The sequence below is a fragment of the Hylobates moloch genome, unplaced genomic scaffold (genome assembly GCF_009828535.3).
Source record: "Hylobates moloch isolate HMO894 unplaced genomic scaffold, HMol_V3 SCAFFOLD_8, whole genome shotgun sequence".
In the NCBI taxonomy this organism is placed as follows: Eukaryota; Metazoa; Chordata; class Mammalia; order Primates; family Hylobatidae; genus Hylobates; species Hylobates moloch.
In genome coordinates, this window is record NW_026652283.1 from 127,695,818 (window position 1) to 127,714,252 (window position 18,435).

Below are 18,435 nucleotides of genomic sequence, written 5' to 3' on the forward strand. Positions count from 1 at the left end.
AAATGTAAGTTCAGTGACTACCCAATGATAATACCAATGGCATATTTACTTTGTGGTATGGAAGCTCTTTGATTAGAAGATGAATCCTGGTGAGTCTACAAGTACAGAGTTTGCTTTTGTTTGAGGACTGTGGGCCCCCTGGTCTGCTTCTCTGCACTTTTGTGCGCTGAGGACAGACACGTGGCCCTTCGTGCCCTGGCAGAGCTGTGACTTCACCTTCATTCTTCATCTGTAGAGGATGGGTAAACTGGTTCCCTGGTTGTCAGGCGACCTGCTAATACATCAGCATCTGGAAGGAGAGGGCCTGGGCACTGGTGTTCTTAAAAATGTTCCCAGGTGATGCTCTCGGACAGTCAGGGTGAAGAGTAGTTGAGGATCTTTCTTCAGTAGCTGTCGCTCCCTACCATTTCCTTTTTATAGTAGATAGTGTTCTGAATTCTTATTTTTGTTGAGTAAATTACCTACTAAAAGCCTGACACTACCTTGCTATATCAATCCAATTGAAAACCTATTTGATAAATTGAATAGATTTCCCTTGTTTCTTAATCTAGACCCTGGATTCTCATAGATCTGATTTGCTCAAAATCTGGAGTACCACCTTCCTATTGCCTTGAGGATCTCTCATGTGATAATACTTCTTTCTTGTCAGAGCTACTTCTTTGCTTATGTATTGCCAAGTGGTGTCCTAAAATGTGGCTTCTACACACTTCGTTAACAACACATAGTGACTAATTTTTCCTGAATTTTAATATTTGAAACTTTTCATATAGACTTGCGTTAGTTTTCTAAACAATTTTTTAAAATTTTAAAGAATTTTATGTTTGTAAAATGGATACAGCTTAAGGCCCTAAGACCTGGGTCACCAACACCTAACTCTTTCATCTCCTATAGAACTAACTTACGATTAAAAGAAGAGTTGAAGGCAGAGAAGAAATCTGGATTTTGGGACAATTTGGTTTTAAAACAGAATATACAGTCTAAAAAACCAGATGAAATTGAAGGTTGGGAGCCTCCAAAACTTGCTCTTGAAGACATATCGGCTGACCCTGAGGACACCGTGGGTGGCCACCCATCCTGGTCAGGCTGGGAGGATGACACCAAGGGCTCGACCAAGTACACCAGCCTGGCCAGCTCTGCAAACAGCTCCAGGTGGAGCCTGCGCTCGGCAGGGAGGCTGGTGAGCATCCGACGGCAGAGTAAAGGCCACCTGACGGACAGCCCGGAGGAGGCGGAGTGAGGGGGGCTGCGTGGCGAGTGTGCCCCGACATGGTGGCCTTTTATTAGTGTACCATGTAGTTGTTGAGTCTTTTCTGTGTTACAAAGAATAGAGAGTCTACTTTTTGCCTATATTTCATATTTGGACCTCTGTTTCATTATTTAATGAACTCTCTCTCACACACACTGTGACTCCTTGGTGAACACGTGCAGGGTTTGTACATTTGATTGCCTTATTGCAGAAATATTCACCTGTCCGTGTTTTGCAGAAACTGGAGATGTGAATTTTTGATGCTCTCCCATAATACAGCAGTAATGATTTGCAGTTTGTCACAAAATGATTTTCATGCTGCTCTCCGTTGCAGTTCTGTTTCAGAACTTCCATACCTTTTTCTTGTATGTAGCACATACAAATGCAGCTGTCATGCAGTTCTTTTCTTTTGCTAGAAAATTACAGTCAGGAGGTAAGATGAATCTTCCAAAGTTATGTTAAATTTTGTTTAACTTGACAAATTAAACTTTGTTCTTCTTAAACAAATATGTAAACAAATACTGGAAAAGCAAAGGTTATATTTGGGAGTAAAATGTGTCTTAAAATGCATATTCATCTTTTGCTGAGGGAGGAATAGCCTCTTGTGTGTGCACTGGATAGTAACAGTGGTTCTTTTTTGGAATTTTATTTTTACCTCTTTTGAACTTCTAAATCGGTCCCTTTATTTTCTTAAAAATTTGCTCTCTTTTTTGTTTACAGATTAAAGAAGTATGGATAAATTTTAGTCACTTGATAATTTTGTTTAGGAAACATTGTCTTGCTCATTATAGAGAGTTAAGACTGTGCATAAAATACTGAAGTGCCTTTTCATTAGGCTCATATGTTTGTTCTTGCAAAGCGAGATGCCTATTGTGATTGGTGTTAGATCTGTGAGAAGCTGTGTTTTTTCCACAAGAATAACCGACGACCAGTTTGAGAGCATCTCTCACGTTCTTTTTCTGTCTGCTTACTGTCCTTGACAATGTGATCCTGCACAGTATCAGGTGCCAGTTATGTGTCCCTGGCAGGTTGGCTCTTATCAGCAAGTCCTGCAGATATCTATCTTAGATAAAAGTGGTTTGAAAGAAAAGGTGTATTTTTCTTTTTTGTTTAAAAGTAAAATAAAACCTCCAGTTACACTTTGCATTCCCCTCACATAAAAACAAGACAAAAACCCTTTCCTGAGTTGCTCGGCATGCACTTCTGTGCTGTTTCATGCGTGTGGATGTTCCTTCTGTTTGTTCCTGTGGAATAACTGAGTGTGCCTGATGGCAGAACACACTGCAGTGTTATCAGCGTCTGCCTGTTTTTAATAGAGCAGGTTTACTTGATCTGTCATCTATTATGGAAAAAACAGCATTTACTTTTGCACCAATCTAATGCATCCATCCGTCTAGCTGTATCTATAATCTGTATCAATCACTTATACCTATCACTCGTCTGTATCTATTCAGCTATCCTCTCTGTCTTCTCTCAGTCTACATCCATCTAGCCTTCTGTCAATCATCTACTTTTTTTTTTTTTTTCAATAGAACAAGAAGTTTACTTATCCAGTCTTGAAAGGGGGACATGCTTCAAGTGGTGTTCAAACAAAAATTCCAGTTTGTATTAGAACCTTGAAATGGTGAAGTTGTGGAGGTTTTCTTTGTTCCATAATACAGAGACAAGTTAATAATTTTTAGTGTAACAGCTAAGTTGACAAGTTCTAAATTTCCTCAGGTAAATAGTTGTAACTGTCCTTTTCCCTAGAGAAGTGCTTGCTGGGATAGTAAAAACATAGAGCATTTCATGACTTCTGCAAAGACTTCCCAGCGGAAGTCAGTGTAGGCTTGTTTTTGGCTAACATGGTCTTGCTGCGCAGGAATGTAAACTGTGTTTGGAACTCTGGAAACCACACGTGTGTGGGGAGACGGGGACACTGCCCACGTTGTGGGGAGCTCTGTGGCTGTGATGGCTGCGGTTCCTGTGCCTCTGTTGGAACGCTAAGTGCCTGCAACTCACTTCAATCATAGAATTGTGACACACAGTTGGCAAAATAGTTCTTTATGCTATTTCTCAAAATTTGAGGACAAACCCAGATTGGGATTGGAATATGCACTGTAAATCAGATTTTTCTTATCTACAAAGACTAATGTAAAGATGATTTTTTCTTCTGTGCCTGATTAAATTAACTGGTTTTTAATATAAATATTTATTGGTGTGCTTTGGGAGAAAAATTATCTTTTCTTGAAAGAACTTATCAAAGCAAATTTATTATCTTCACAATGGGAGAATGTGGTTTTGATTCTGGGTGTTTGAATTGTGTAAACACACAGCTTCCCTGTGTGAAGAGAGTTGTCCTGTGCTCCTTCTACTGTACTTTTTAAATTTTTTAACAGGAAAGTGATGGGCTTCAGAGAAGGGTTTGTCCTTAATGTTGAGGTTTTTTTAAAAATAAAAATATTGTTTCTAAGCTCTTTCTTCATTGGTTTGCATGATTACTGGCATCTGCTTACGATGACTTTAATCACTCAGAGCTAACGGCTCCGATTTAGCCTCACTTTAGAATGCAGTCAACACGTGGAGACTCTTCATGAATAAATGAACAGCTTCAACCTTGCTTTTCCAGATGTGTCTTTTGCGTATTTGAATGGCCTGTGTGTGACTGCGTCCTTGGTGCAGGGCCCTCCACTCTGGAGGGCAAGTGTGGCGGGGCACCCCAGCTGCTGTTTTTGGGTCTTTATTTCATGAGTTCTGTCCTTAAGCTTTTACTTCTTCATTTTCAAGTGGAGAAACATAAACATAATAGCAACAATTCATTTTTATTTATCTTTAAAAAAGAAGACCATCTCTTAGAAACAAGTCCTTTTAGAAAGCAGTGGCCTGTTTTAGAGAGTGCTGTTCACTTCCCGTGGGAACAGGACCCTGGAGAGTGCAGTGGCTTTGAGGCTGTGTTTTTGGGGTGCAGATGCTTTGCGGGGAGACCCAGGGCCATGTGGGATCCGTCTTCTCAGGCCCGTGTCCTGGGTAGGTGTATTCCCTGGCCTTTCTCGCTGGCCTCATGGGTGAGTGTGGACTGCAGTGTCGCCCACTCCACCCTTGTTGGGGAGCATGGATGGCACTGATGCCCACTTTGGCCCCCTCCCCCCCTCCGGCCTTGCCTGGTGCCCTCAGAGCCTGAGCCTGAGCTTCTCACCCATATCTGCCATGTAATTCTGGTCATCCTCTGGCTGTCTCACAGGTGAGGGGAGCATTCTGCCCTCTCTCACTCCCCCAACTTAGCTTTAGCCATTAATTTGCTTTAGGATTTTTTGGTCATTCTTCAGTTGATATTTGCTTAATCAACCAAAAGACCAGCCAGCAGGGCACTCTTGAGTCAGCTCTGAAGAGATCAGCCGGCTGAGATGATTTTTCCAGTGCTCAACATTAACTTGACCATTTCCCACCGCCCCCACCCCCCGCCCCAAAAAAAATGCTGAACTGCAGAGTGCACTCTACGCTGGGTGACAGAGTGAGGCCCTGTAAAAAAAAAAAAAAATTGCTGAGTAGTCCAAAGGTGGTTTAAACAGCGCTGAATGACTGAGAGAGCTTGCTGCTGCTATTTTTTTCCTTCTGGTAGAAAAACAGTTATAGCCCAGCTGATGAGGTAGAAATGCACTGAGCAGGCCTGAGCCCCAGCGGAAACAGAGTAGCCCTCCTCATCCAGGTGCTGTGTTGCCTGGTAAAAGTGTGTCTGCCTGGGGTTGCTACATGAACTCTCTGACCCAGCACCAGCCAGAATCGACATTTGGGGATTCAAACTGCAGCAACAAGTGATTCCCCTCTTGGCCTGCAGTTCTGTAATCCCAAAATTGTTTATCATTGTGGATATGTGACATCAAAATGAGGGCTGAATCAGATGAAATTATGCTCAATTCAGCCTCAGATTTAAGTGATTTATTGTTTTCTAGTTCTTCAGACCTAATAGAGCTGCTGTGGTGGCTCTGTCAGTGGTTGGCAGTGGCCATCAGCCCTCACCCTGCCATTGGGGGCCTTGTGCGTTGGCATTTGGTTGTTGCTGGCAGCCCTGAGGGGGACGGGGCAGGCCACCGCCACCACCTCTCACTGGCTGCTGGGCTCAGGACTGGTCCGCTGTTAGGGAAGCTGCAAGTCCAGCCAGCTGACTGCACCTATTTAAGAAAAAGCACTACTCTGTTACCTGAGAACTTTTGAGATTCCTATTGTGAAGGAACAATCGTATGGAAATGAAAACTTAAGCTTTTAGCTAATAACAGAAAAGTGAACTAGCTTTTGTCCGTTGTTCAAAAGTGTAAAATTCTACTGAAAGGCGACAGCTCAGTATTTCAAAACCTGGAGCCGTGTTATTTGGTAACCAAGTAGAGACGGCGCCCGGCAGTACTCTGCGGCTGCTCAGTAGATCTTGTTCCGTTTGTAAAGCGAGGGTATTCTCAGAGGCCTTTGAGGAGAAGATAGTGAAGCTTGAAGGATATTGGTGAAGCTGTGAAATACTGAACACTTCCTAATCTTAGATTAGGCTTTCTGCATCTTAGATGAGTCTTGAATAGCTATAACCTAAGGCTCTTGTTTATTTAAACCCTTTAATTATAAAGAGCTAAAGGCAGGAGGCACAGGATTTGGGTGGGTGAGGGGCCTTGCAGAATACAGCTGGTGCTCGTCAGCCCCTGCTAGGAATTTAGGACTCACTGGTGTAGTTGCTATAAAAGCTGCCATCTCCAGGAAGACAACTATGGGTGTTTATGGTGGTGGTGGTGTAGACAGCAACATTTCCAGTGAGCTTTAGGCAGGAATGCAGGGCCTTGGGAGCGAGGCAGCAGGCGGGCAGGTGTGGATGGGTCCATGCTCAGAGCCGTATCATCACCCCCAGGCAGCATCCTGAAGCCCACTGAGAATTTGGGCTGAGTGATGTGGCCCAGAGTGGGACGCAACTGGCACCACACGTTTCTCCAGTAGCCTCTTTGGCTGTGGAAGTTCCCAGGTTAGGGGCTGATCACCAGCACTTCGTCCAAGACCCTTTCTCTCCTGTCTTTAGAGGTCAGCGGAACGGTTCCGTGGAGCCGCCCTCCCTTAAGCCCTGATGCTCACACCGAGCTTCCTGATTGTCCTTCTTGTCATGGCTGTGTTCAAGGTGTTCTTTCTGTAGGGCGTCTCTTTCTTGCTGGGCTGACAGCCCTGGGACAGCAGGGACGCCACACCCCAGGGCACACCATCTAGGGTCCCTTGTGAGGTGAGGGGCCAAGAGCAACTGCTATGGAAGGCGATGTTGACTGGGATTACCAGTACAGGTCCTGACAACTGGAAGGTCACAATTAGTATCCAGCGTCCCTGCCTTCCAGGCATCCCTCTGCCCATCCTCAGGTGGTGATGATGCCATGTGTGAGGCCCTGTCCTGGACTCACCACCATGTAGGTGTTTGCAGCTCTGCCTGAGAGACCCTGTTCCTCATGCACAGTAGGAAGCAGCAGGCCTGTCTCTTAGGACTGCTGTGAGTCACTGCGATGGCCCAGGAGCCTGCCACATTCGACGTCGTGAGTGCAGTACCCATTGTTGTTACTGGGAGTTAACATGCGGGGCGTACTCCCTCTAACGGCAGCATGCTGAGCACTGGCAGCCTCACTGATCGAGTCCTGCGGCCTGGGGAGCCGCACAGGCTTCATGGGGGTTTTTTGGTTTTAAGGACTGTGAGGGTTGACTGATTTATACGCACTCACTTGTCATGTTTCTGGGCTTTTTGTGCCCTTTTCTCTGGTACTGCAGGAAAGGAAAAGACAAAGTACTGTCAAGAGCAATTGCTGAGCAGATTTGATGTGATGCAGTAGGATAAGACATGATACTGGGATCACCTCTTCCAGGTCACGGCAGGGGTTTATACTGCCCCATGTCTGCAGTGCTTCTGGCTCTGTTGCGGGAACACCTACCCCAGTAGCGATGGCCGAGAAGGTTTTACTTTTAAATGGCATCAGCAGGTGGGTAAGAGTTGATGACGCTGCTGGCAGGTGAGGGACTGGCTGTGGACTTCCATCCCCGGTTCCACCTGCCCTCCTGGGCCAGGGTCTCTGAGATCTTGGATGTGGGTTTTATCTCCTTGTTGTCAATACCTGGTGCTTTTATCTATCATCAGTACGCTGTACTTTTACTTCTCTGCTATGTTGACTCCTGAGAACATGAGAGTTAACAATGCATTTATTTTAAAAGCTACTTTTTCTTGGCAATCTGTATTTTTTAACACAAGACAATCTGATGTTAGCGCACTGGTGCTGGTGGCCTTTGATGAGGCAAACCCACCTTTTGCTGCCGCGTTGCCGCAAGAACACGGGTCATCTGGTGATGCGGACACATTCCCGTTGGAGCTGACGTGTGCCCCCCTTGCTGCTGTGAAGAAGCACAGTAAGACGTGTGACAAATGATAAATTTTAATAGTTATGTTTAAATGAAAGAATTATGGGGTGAATTTTACCTGTTTTTAATCTTTCTGGAATATGTCAAACAATATTAGAAAAGAGTACTGACCATTCACAAACACGGTGCGTGTATACCTATGGTGCTTCCTAGATATGCCATGTGGGGAAGCGAGCCAGCAACTGGAAGCCTGGGGTCCTGCTGGCGCCATCTCTGAAGCGCCTCTGCCCCTCACGCGTGTGTCCTGCTGTCTGGCTGCATGCGTGTATCACGTACCTCCTCAAGGTGCAGCTTCCATGTGGGCATCATGGGAAGTCATCATTTACCAAACTGTGAAGCAGGCACAGCCTGGGGTAGAGTCAGCTCAGTGCATTTCAGGCACAGAGGGGACCTCTTGCCAGGCAGGAATGTTACAGTGTCTGGGGCTTTCAACTCCACTGGGTTGAAAGCCTTAGGTGGTGTCAGGTCTGTCTCTTTCCTTCTCAACTTGAGCACGGTGGGCTGAAAATGCACGCCTTGCTGACCTCCCCGCTCCCTCCCCAGGTGAAGGCCATTGGCCTCCCAGAATGTCAAGCTATTAAATTTAGGCAGTGACTTGGCACAGTGAAAGGCTGGGGTGGGAGGGAGGTAAACAAAACAAAATCAGTTTACTTCCCCTGAGGAAGTAAACTATTTTTGATTGAATTAATATATTTCAGTTCCCCGAAGTGGAAAACTCCAGCTCATACAGCCAGCTGTGTTTGAGGATTCAACTAAACTTTCTGCCAAAAAACCTCAGCTCAGAAATAAAACTAGAAGTGAGCACAATGAAAACTTTAAGTACTTATTATTTAGGTTGTTTATGTACTTATTAGAACAGTGACAAGTGGCAGGGCTGCCTGACCACATTGCCTGCCTGCTCCTGTGGGCTTTGGAGGAGACTCGGCTGCCTCTGCTGCTGCAGTCGGCTGGGACAGGCTCAGGCGACATCTGAGCTCCTGTTGCTTTTCAGGGAGGGGACAGGTGGCAGGGCTTAGAGCAGCAACACCAGCCTGTGGCCTTGCTCTACTGGGCCCCAGCAGGCGTTGACACCTACTTGCGCCACACCCGTCAGACACCTGTCCTTTGCCCTTGCCTCCCTCTGGGGCCTTAGCACAGTCCTGCAAGGCCGGCATTGCTGTGCCCATTTCGTAGATGCTGAGTGAGGTCCAAGAGTCCTGCTCTTGAACGCCTGGAATGAGTTTGTTCTGTTGCAGGTGGAATGACACCAGATGATGGGAGCTGCAGGCTGAGGTGGGGAGGAAGGGCAACCTTCATTCAGTTGTGGGTATTTATGCAGCATTTCCCAGGAAAAAAAAAAGTATCACAGGTGCAGAGAAGCTCACACAGCCCACCAGGGACAGCCTGCTGAGGACGGGCAGGCTCGAGGCCAAGGCCACATCCCCAGAGTCTCGGCAGGAAAGGGGCATGCCTGCACCAGGTCTGAGCCACCGTGAGAGCATCGGGGCTCCCTTCTGGAAGGCGCCACCTGCCACCATGACCTCTGGCATTTCCCTAGGGAAGTCCCTCTCTGGTGTGGGTTTTGGGGTCAGATGCTGAAGTTGGGATCTTTGCACCAAGGCAGACAGCTGTTTGGCCTTGAGCTTGTTTTGAAGCTGCTGGGCCCTGATGGGGTTTGGTGCTGTGTGCTTCTGGGCCCTCTGTGTCAAGTCTGGGCCTCCCCTGGCCAGATCCGAGTACTGTCTCAGGAGGCCGTGGCCTCTGCCAGCAACATGAGTGCAGCCTGGGCGACTCCCTACTCTGGGCCTCTACTGATCTGAGCTGTGCTCTGCAGGATCCGCTTGTGGGCCCGGCCTCAGCCTGCCCTGACTGCAGCATGTTCTATTAAGTACTCAAAACACGATCAGCTTGGAGGCACATCCTCCCCAATCCTTGCCTGCTGCTGAGGTCGGGGTCTCGGTTGCTCTTGGTGGAGGAGATGCAGCTTTCAGGCCTGCATGCAGCCCCTGCCACCTCCCACCCAAGTGCCAGGAAGCCACTTTGTCTCCCTCCATTCTACATGAAAGCACCTTCCCAAAGCTGCTCTAGTGTTTCAGGGTCTTGGCCCAGGGTGGTGCTTCCACTGGGACATGGTCCCCAGGGTTTGTAGGGCCCAGGTTTGGGTCCCGTGCCTGCTGCCTCCCAGCCCCAGATACCATGGCTGCTTCCTGTGCAGCCACCGCATGACAGCCACCCTCACGAGACACCCACAGGAGATGCCCGCATGACAGCTGCACTGGTTCCTCCCGTGGCTGAGCACTGGGCCCAGGGAGCAGAAGGCACTGGAAGCAGAAGGGAGGAGCCCTGCCCTGGCAGCATGTGCCACTGGGGTTCTGAAACGCCCTCCTATTTACATGAGAAAAGTCGGGGGGTGTAGTTGGGGCTGGGCCTTCTGAACTTCAGTTCTTGGATTTCTCATTTTTTAACACGAGTGCCGTCTATGCTACAACATACTTAATACTCTTTAAAATTGATTCACTTTAAAGAATTGCTTGCCGAGGAAGCTCGTGGGTGAGGACAGGGTTGGGGATGGTGGGAGGCCCTGTGAGGACGGGCAAGGGGCTTCAGGGCGGGAACTGCCGAACAGCCAGTGGAGGGGCCAAACCTGGAGAGCGTGGGGCAACTTGTGTGGGAGGTGTTCTCGGGCAGGCTCACCTGCAGCCCCTTTAAGCATGCGCTTTCATAGAATCTTCTTGCAGATCCTGGGGCACCTGTGCCACCAAGGGTCCCTCTCACCTGGCTGGCTCCTTGGTGCCCTGACCCATGGCTCCTCTCACCTGTGTGCCACCCCCAAGAGGCTGTTTCTTTCCTCTGAAACAGGCCCTCTTCTGTGAACCACTGTCCACTGCGGTCTCCTCCTGTTCATTTTGTTCATTTTCTGCTCTTCTCTTGTTTCTCCCTTGAGGCCGTAAAGTCCATTTCTGGGTCTAAATCCTGGTTCTCAACCCTAGAGAGGATCAATGTCCCCACATCAACAGGAAGTAGAGCCGGTGGCATTTCTGCCTCACCCAGAGTGAGGGCCAGGGAGGTTGTCTGAGGTGAATCACAGCTCTTGCGGGGAGCTAGTGTCATACCCCCAACCCCGCCTTCCCTGAAGGCCAAGGCTGGGCCCGGCAGGGCTTTGTCCCATGGACAGACGTTTTCATCAGAATTAGGTGCTGTTTTCTTCTTTGTGTGGAGCACGGATTTGATGGAAGAAGGTCATGTAATTGGGGGAGGTGGGAGCCAAGTCTCTGGAAGGAGGGGGAGAACTAGTGGGTTATTGAGTTTTGGAGACATTTCTAGGGCAACAAGGTATCTTTAGGAATTTGGTCCGTGGCAGCCTTGGGCAGATGTTTAAAAAGACAGGCTTGTACCTGGAATTCGCTTTTAAAGTCTGCCAGCTGCCCAGGGTCATAGGTTCATTTGCCCAGGCTCCTGCATATTCTAATTTGATCCACTGGGGCCCAGGACACATGGAGTCTCTGCTCAGTCTCTATCCTTAGAAGGAAGCTTCAACCCGGGCTGTCAGAGCTGACGGTAAACCCACGATCAATGTCCCCCCCACCCTGAACCGTCTTCCTGAGATTGTGTGCCTGCCCACTCTTCCTCACAGAGTCTGGAAGTGCGTTGCAGCGTGTTCCTCCGGCTTCCAGAATCAGACATCCGTTTCATCTCGGAGGAGCACATCCTGAATAAAGGTTATTCTAATTTTAACAGCAGGAAATGCTAAGCTCAACGGTGAACTAGAAAGGCCATCTCCCAGCAAAGCCTAATGCATCTTAGGAATGTGTGACAATTTATTGTTTTTATTAAAAAAATTTTTTTAGAGACAGTCTTGCTCTGTCACCCAGACTGGAATGCAGTGGCATGTTCAGGGCTCAGTACAACCTCCAACTCCTGGTTGCTCAAGTGATCCTCCTGCCTCAGTCTCCCGAAGTGCTGGGTTGTAGGCCACTGCACCCAGCCATTGTGACCATTTAAATAGTGATTTTTCCCTCAGTGGCTCTGACACAAGCAGCAGACAGGACAGGATGGGGTGGAGGCTCATGGTCACAGTTTTACTTTTTTCTCTCTAAAAGTGTTTTCCATTCCTGAGGCCAGTGGGATGAAGGAAGAGAAACAAATCACACTTAATCCTCAGATAGTGGTTAGTTCTCATAATTAACCAGGTGTATTTCAGTTTGGCTTTTTCATGGTGGAGGGGGTTGACGAGAATTTCAGTTTTTAAATTTTTTTATGATGAAAAATAAAATCTATGCAAAAGTATATAGTACAGTGGACATCCATAAACTCAGCTACTGAGATTCAATAATGGTTGTATTTGTCACATTTGCTTTGTGTGTCCATACATATATTTAACCATTTAAAAGTAAATTACACCGTATCACCCCCAAGTACTTCAACATGTATTTCTAAAAAGAAAAAAATGCTGCCTGCATAAGTACAATATGATTGGCACACCTAACAAAATTAATTTCCTGTATAATGTAATACATATACGTGTGTGTGTGTATAATATATATATATTAAAATCACACACACACACACACACACACATACATATATGTTCCCAATTGTCTGGAATGTATCTTTTAGCTGTTTTTTTCCCAAAACCATGATCATGCATCATATATGGTTGTTCTATCTCTGAAATCTTTTGATGTTGGAAATAGGAGCCCCCTGTGTCCCTCTCCCTCCCAGCTTTTCCTGAACACACTTTGTTTGAGGTGTTTAGCTCACTCCTCCATCCTTAGCACTTCCTACAAACAAGAAGTTGGATCTAAAGGCTCAGTTAATCCAAGCTGCTGCTTTCTTTCAGGGCAGCTCCTGGGCCCCTGTGCACAGCAGGGCCATATAGTGTCTGACATCCACCATTAGTGGTAACATTAGGCTCAGGTGGTAACAACTGCATCTTTAACCTGGCTCCCTTTATTCCTTAAGCATCTCTCACTTGTGCCCTCTCTACGCTTCTCAAGGGCTGTGTTGTGGCACCTCTTCTGCAAGCAGAGAGCCAGGGATGTGGCCCGCCACCTGGGACAGGTACCTGCTGTACTCCCTCTCAGATCCAGAAAAGAGGTCATAGCAATGAAAATGCAGGTGAGACCATTTGATTCCACCCCTCCCACCCCCCTGCAAATGTAAGCAGCTTTGTGGTAGGCACTAGTAAGAAAAATGCCCATGGGAACTGGAAACATCCTAACCACCTTGAGATCAGACGACACTGTTCTGTTTCCACGCTACAGGGATCCTGTGAGTGTGACCTATGTCATAGCCCATCACCTTCCCCTCGATAGATCCTGAATTGAGGAGGGAGAGGAGAGCTTGAAATGAAGGCTGCATTCGTGCACATCGCTCACATAACAGCCAAGATGCTCCAGAGCCCCTCGCTTTCCTCACTAAGAGGTAGCATGATTGTGTGGCCTTTGGTTATAAAGCTGTGTGAAACTGAGTAAGTCAAACTTAATTCCAACTTAAAGCCATTGGAACTTTACTCTGGAGTCTCCAAAAGGGAGGAAGGAAGGAGGAAGGGGGACAAGGGTTGAAAAGCTAGCTATTGAGCACTACGTTCACTGTTTGGGTGATGAGTTCAAAAGTAACCCAAACCCCACACCATGCAACATATCCATGTAGCAAAGGGGCACATGTGCCCCCTGAAACTAAAATTTGCAAAAGCACTCAAAAAATTATATTGAGTCTTGGAAGGAACGCAGCTATGCAGCTGGAGCCATGAAACATACAGCTGCAACCTCTGTCTTTCTTTCCCTCTAAACGACCACATGCACCAGAGACGAGGCCCCTGAGATCACTGCTCTTCACTTTGTGGAGTGCAGCCATCTGTAATGGGTCAAATCGCCATAGCGCACACACTGGTCTGTGGAAAATGGCATGACTGCGACATCTCGGCTCCTGCCTATATGAGTGAAGCCTTAACTTTCCCACTGTGGAACGCTGACCCTGTTTGTGTAGAGCCCATCCCCCAGGTGGCCATCCTCAAGCGCTGTGCTTGAATGCACTGGACACTTCCCCATGTTTTCTGAGCCTCTTCATTTAAGGCTGACAGCTGATAAAGCTGCACCAGCTGTCCATCAGGTAAATCAGAGTCCAGGGCAGTGCCTAACTCTGTGTAGACAAGGGGGCTCCAGAGAGGTGCCTGTCTGGGTTATGTACAGAAAAACGGGTTTACTAAATAAGCTGGGTGTGACAATTTTAAGTTTTCAGGGGGAAAACGTAGTAATTGGGGAGCGACTGCACCACCAGCTTTCCCCACACATGGCTGTCCTTTCAGCTACCATGTGTGGCACAGTGTGTGCACCGTCCGCTGGAAGAGCAGGGTTTGGGGAAGGGGTTACCAGATAAGGAACATGAATGGCGCTAAGCCCGTTGGAGGGGCACGGGCAGTCCTGAGTGAATGTTACATAGGAGAGCCAGGGTTGATGTGGCTGCGGCCTCATCTCCTCTCACACCAGCAGGTGAGTGTTAAAGGCAGGCCTCCTGCTGGTGGGCTTGTTTTCTCCTGGCATGTGTGCCTTGGGAACATGCTGCTTTCCTTTGCGCCTTTCTCTGATTCAAAGACTGGTTTCATCACCACTGAAGGGCATGTCACCTTTTTGAGGTATTCCATTCTCTCTCTGGGTTTTGGTTGCTGTATCTCCAAGACCTACTGTTTCTTGGCAAATCTCCATCCACTGGGTTTCTGATTATGTTTGAAGGTTATTATCATCATGTTGGCATCTTTGCCTTTTGGTGACCAACTGTTATCTTACCAGTGAGTGGTTTCATCTTTTTCAAGTGTGTCTGTCAGTAACAGTGACCCCCCTGGTACTATAAGGCTATCAGTTTGGGTAGGTACACTTAAATATTTATGTATTTTTTGAGACAGGGTCTCACACTGTTGCCCAGTCAGGAGTACAGTGGCACAAACACAGCTCACTGCAGCCTCCACCTCTGCCTCCTGAGTAGCTGGGACTACAGGTGTGCCACCATGCCTGGCTTTTTTTTTTTTTTTTTTTTTTTTTTGTAGAGATAAGGTCTTGCTATATTGCCTAGGTTGGTCTTGAACTCCCCGGCTCAAGCAATCTCTGGCCTCGGCCTCCCCACGTGCTGGGATTACAGGTGTGAGGGACTGCGCCTGGCCCCCATTTAAGTATTTAGAAATTAATGTCAGCATGGTTTTTCAGAGTTGCAAAGATATTTTCACTTCCTGATAAAGGGGTAGAGTTTTAGCTTTCGTAAGTGAAGATATTGATCCCTTTGGCATTACTTCTGTTTAGAGTTTTAGGAAAATATTTTTAAAAATTTAGATAATTTAACTATTTTCAAGAAAGCTGAACAAGTCTGGATGGTGTGGGGGAGACGGGAAATACCATTTGAGTTTTGAGAAGTGATTTTTTTTATTCTTTGGAAACTAGCGTTTACAGAAATCTCTTCTCCCTGGAGACTTTAAAACGTGCTATTAAGACAGAAGGATATGGTGAGAATTTTTATTCTCTAAGAGTCTTCAAAGCTCAGCATGAAGATGCACATCTTTCCCTTGGGAATCCAGGCTATAGAACTGCAAGAAGGCAGTTCCCTCTAGAGTCTCCTTTCCTGGGAGATGCAGCTCCAGATGGGTGGGTTTCTAGGCAGGAGGGGAGAGGAGGGTGGTGTTTATTTAACTGTTTATTTGGGGTCATGTTATGCATCTTCAAAAAGCGATAGAAAATATTGGAAAGATACTTCAAAATAAGAATTACCTTGAAGTAATTCCCATAATTCATGGGTAACATTTTTTTGTGTGTATTTTGGCTTTTAAAAAAAAACTTTCTACAATGAAAATATATTATTTGTACAATAAAAAGTAACAAGTACAAAAAAGTAGTGTTATATAACTTTTAATGGAAAATGTCAAATAGCTACAAAAGTATAAATCGGGTTGGCAAGCAAATATAGGCCAAAATTGGGCCTACCACCTGTTTTTGCACAGCCCAAATGTTAAGAATAATTTTTACATTTTTAAATAGTGAAAAGATGTAAAAGGGTAATACCTAATGACATAAGAAAAGTATGTGAAATGCAGATTTTATTGTCCAAAAAGTTTGGAACAGAGCCACATGTACTGGTGCGTGGCCCCTGGTGGCTGCTTCATGCCGCTACTGCAAAGTGGCAAGAGAGCCCCGTGGCTGGAAAAGCCAACAATCTTTACCATCTGCTCCAAGCCCTGCTTCACACCCCAGTGCGTACCTATCCTTGCAGCCTCAAATTCCTGGCCAATTTTGTTTCATTTATAGTTACTCCCAGCCCCACGGATTCAAAGGAAATCCCAGACATCCTATAATTTCATCTTCATGTTGTTGAAATTTAAAAAGTTTGAAAATTCACCAAGATGTCATATATATGCACCAAACATCAGAGCCCAAAATATATGAAACAAGCATTGACAGAATCAAAGGAAGAAATGGATAGTTCTACAGTAAGAGTAGGAGACTGCAGTAGCCCACTTTCAGTAATGGATAGGACAACCAGACAGAGGATCAGTCCCAAGACAGAACCTGAACAGCATCATACCAGCTGGACCTAACAGACACAAAAGCAGTACACACATTTTTCTCAAGTGCAAATGGAACTTTCTCTAGGATAGACAGTATGTTAGACCACAAAACAAGTCAACAAATTTCAAAAGACTGAGGAAATAAAATATCTTTTCTGGCCACAGTGGGATGAAACTAGAAATCAGTAACAGACGAAAAACTGAAAAGTAGACAATTATGTGAAAATTAAACAACACTCTCAACCAGCAGATTAATGGGGAACTCACAAGGGAAATTAGAAAATATCTTGTGGTAAATGAAAATTTAAACGTAACATACAAAAAACAGGTACAGTGAAAGCAGTGGTAGGAGGGAAATTTATAACTGTAGGTACAAATATTAAAAAAATTAAGATCTCAAGTCAACCCTAAATTTACATCTGAAAGAACTAGAAAAAGAAGAGCAATCAACCCAAAGCCAGCAGAATGGAGGAAATAATAAAGATTAGAGCAGAGACAAAATAGAGAACACAAAAGCAATAGAGAAAAATAAATGAAACCAAGAGTTTGTTGATAACCAAAACTGACTTTTGGCTAAGAGTGACGAAGAAAAACAACTAAAAACCAGAAGGAGGAGACATTACAACTGATTTTCCAGAACTAAAAAGGATTAAGAGTACTATGAGCAATTACATGTCAATGAATTGGACAAATTCTTAGAAACACACAGCCTATCAAGACTGAATCATGAAGAAATGGAAAATCTAAACAGAGCTATGCTAGTCAAGAGAATGAATTAGTAAAGAAAAGCCTCCCAAGAAAGAAAAGCCCAGGGCCATATGGGAATTCTACCAAATATCTGAAGAATTATATCAATTCTCAAACTCTTCCAAAAAACTGAAGAGGAAAGGACACTTCCAAATGCATTCTATGAGGCCAGCATTATTCTGATACCAAAACCAGACAAAGACACTGTAAGAGAAGAATACCACACATGAGTATTCCTGGTCAAGATTTTTTAAAATCAATATTCAACAAAATACTGGCCAACAGGATTCAGTGGGACATTGAAAGGATTACACATCATGGCCAAGTGAGATTTATAGCTGGTATGCAAAGATGTTTCAACCTGCTCAAGTCAATAAATGTAACGTGTATTACATTAATAGAATGAAGGAAAAAAACATGTGATCTCAATTGAGACAATGTCATGCACTTCCGTGATAGAAACTCAACAACTGGGAATAGAAGGAAACAGCCTCAAATAGAGGCAGTATGAAAATCCCACTGTTAACATCACATTCAGTAAGACTGAAAGCACTTTAAGATCAAGAACAAGACAGAAATACCGTCTCACCACTTCTATTTAACATAGTACCAGAGTCTTAAGAGTAATTAGGCAAGAAAAAGAAAAGGCATCCAGACTGGAAAGGAAGAAGCAAAATTATGTGTTTGCAGATGACATGATCTTATATGTAGAAAATCCTAATGTCCATACATATACAAAAAAACAATTTCAGTAACATTGCAGTTTACAAAATCAACACAACAAATCCATGATATTTCTATACAATAACAGGCAATCTCAAAAGGAAATTTAAGAAAATTCCATTATAACAGTAACAAAAAACTGAAATATTTAGGAATAAACTTAAAGAGGTAAAAGACGTGTACTTGAAAACCATGAAACATTGCTGAAAGAAAGTAAGGTCAACACAAATAAATAGCAATCCCGTGTTTATGGATTGGAAATCTTAAGATGTCCATCGTCCAAAGCAATCTATAGATTTCATGCAATCTCTATCAAAATATCCCAGTGGCTTTTTTTTTTCCATCCTGAAACTCATATAGAATCTCGAGAGACCTCACACAGCCAAAATCATCTTGAAAGGCAACAAAGTAGGAGGTCTCTCACTTCCTTATTTCGTAACTTATGACAAAGCTACAATAATCAAAATGGCGTTGTATCGAAACAGAGACAGTCATATAGACCAATGGAGCAGAATAGCAAATCCCCAAATAAACCCTTGCACATATGGGTCAAATGATTTTTGATGGTGCCAAGACCATTCAAGGGAGAAAGGACAGTCTTTTCAACGAATGGTGCTAGACAAGTGGACATCCACATGAAGCTAGATCTACCTCACACCATATATAAAAATTATTATTATTTTTTATTATACTTTAGGTTTTAGGGTACATGTGCACAATGTGCAGGTTTGTTACATATGTATCCATGTGCCATGTTGATTTCCTGCACCCATTAACTCGTCATTTAGCATTAGGT

The 18,435-nt window shown here is 45.1% G+C and overlaps 2 protein-coding genes across 24 annotated transcripts in view; one reads left to right on the forward strand and one right to left on the reverse strand.

The window, feature by feature from the left end:
• Positions 1 to 18,435, forward strand: part of TDRP (testis development related protein) — a 103,041-nt gene that overhangs the window by 54,296 nt on the left and 30,310 nt on the right. For 16 of the 21 annotated variants that reach the window (XR_009214727.1, XM_058443597.1, XM_058443596.1 and 13 more), the window contains 2 exons: positions 892 to 1,177; positions 12,619 to 12,739. Coding sequence is in view for 20 of the 21 variants with exons in the window: in XM_058443597.1 (XP_058299580.1) it covers positions 892 to 1,177; positions 12,619 to 12,739 (407 nt within the window). In the remaining variant the exon portion in view is untranslated. Of the gene's footprint in view, positions 1 to 891; positions 3,846 to 7,000; positions 7,281 to 12,618; positions 12,740 to 12,885; positions 12,992 to 18,435 lie in introns of those variants that run through there. The other 5 variants (XM_058443614.1, XM_032162542.2, XM_058443611.1 and 2 more) reach the window with 4 other exon arrangements.
• The window catches only part of FBXO25 (F-box protein 25), a 99,020-nt gene that overhangs the window by 3,791 nt on the left and 76,794 nt on the right, over positions 1 to 18,435 (reverse strand). Inside the window, exon 12 of one of the 3 annotated variants that reach the window (XR_009214726.1) lies at positions 10,928 to 11,733. The exons of the other annotated variants lie outside the window; for them this stretch is intronic. The gene's annotated coding sequence lies outside the window, so the exon portion shown is untranslated. Of the gene's footprint in view, positions 1 to 10,927; positions 11,734 to 18,435 lie in introns of those variants that run through there. 3 annotated transcript variants of the gene reach the window in all.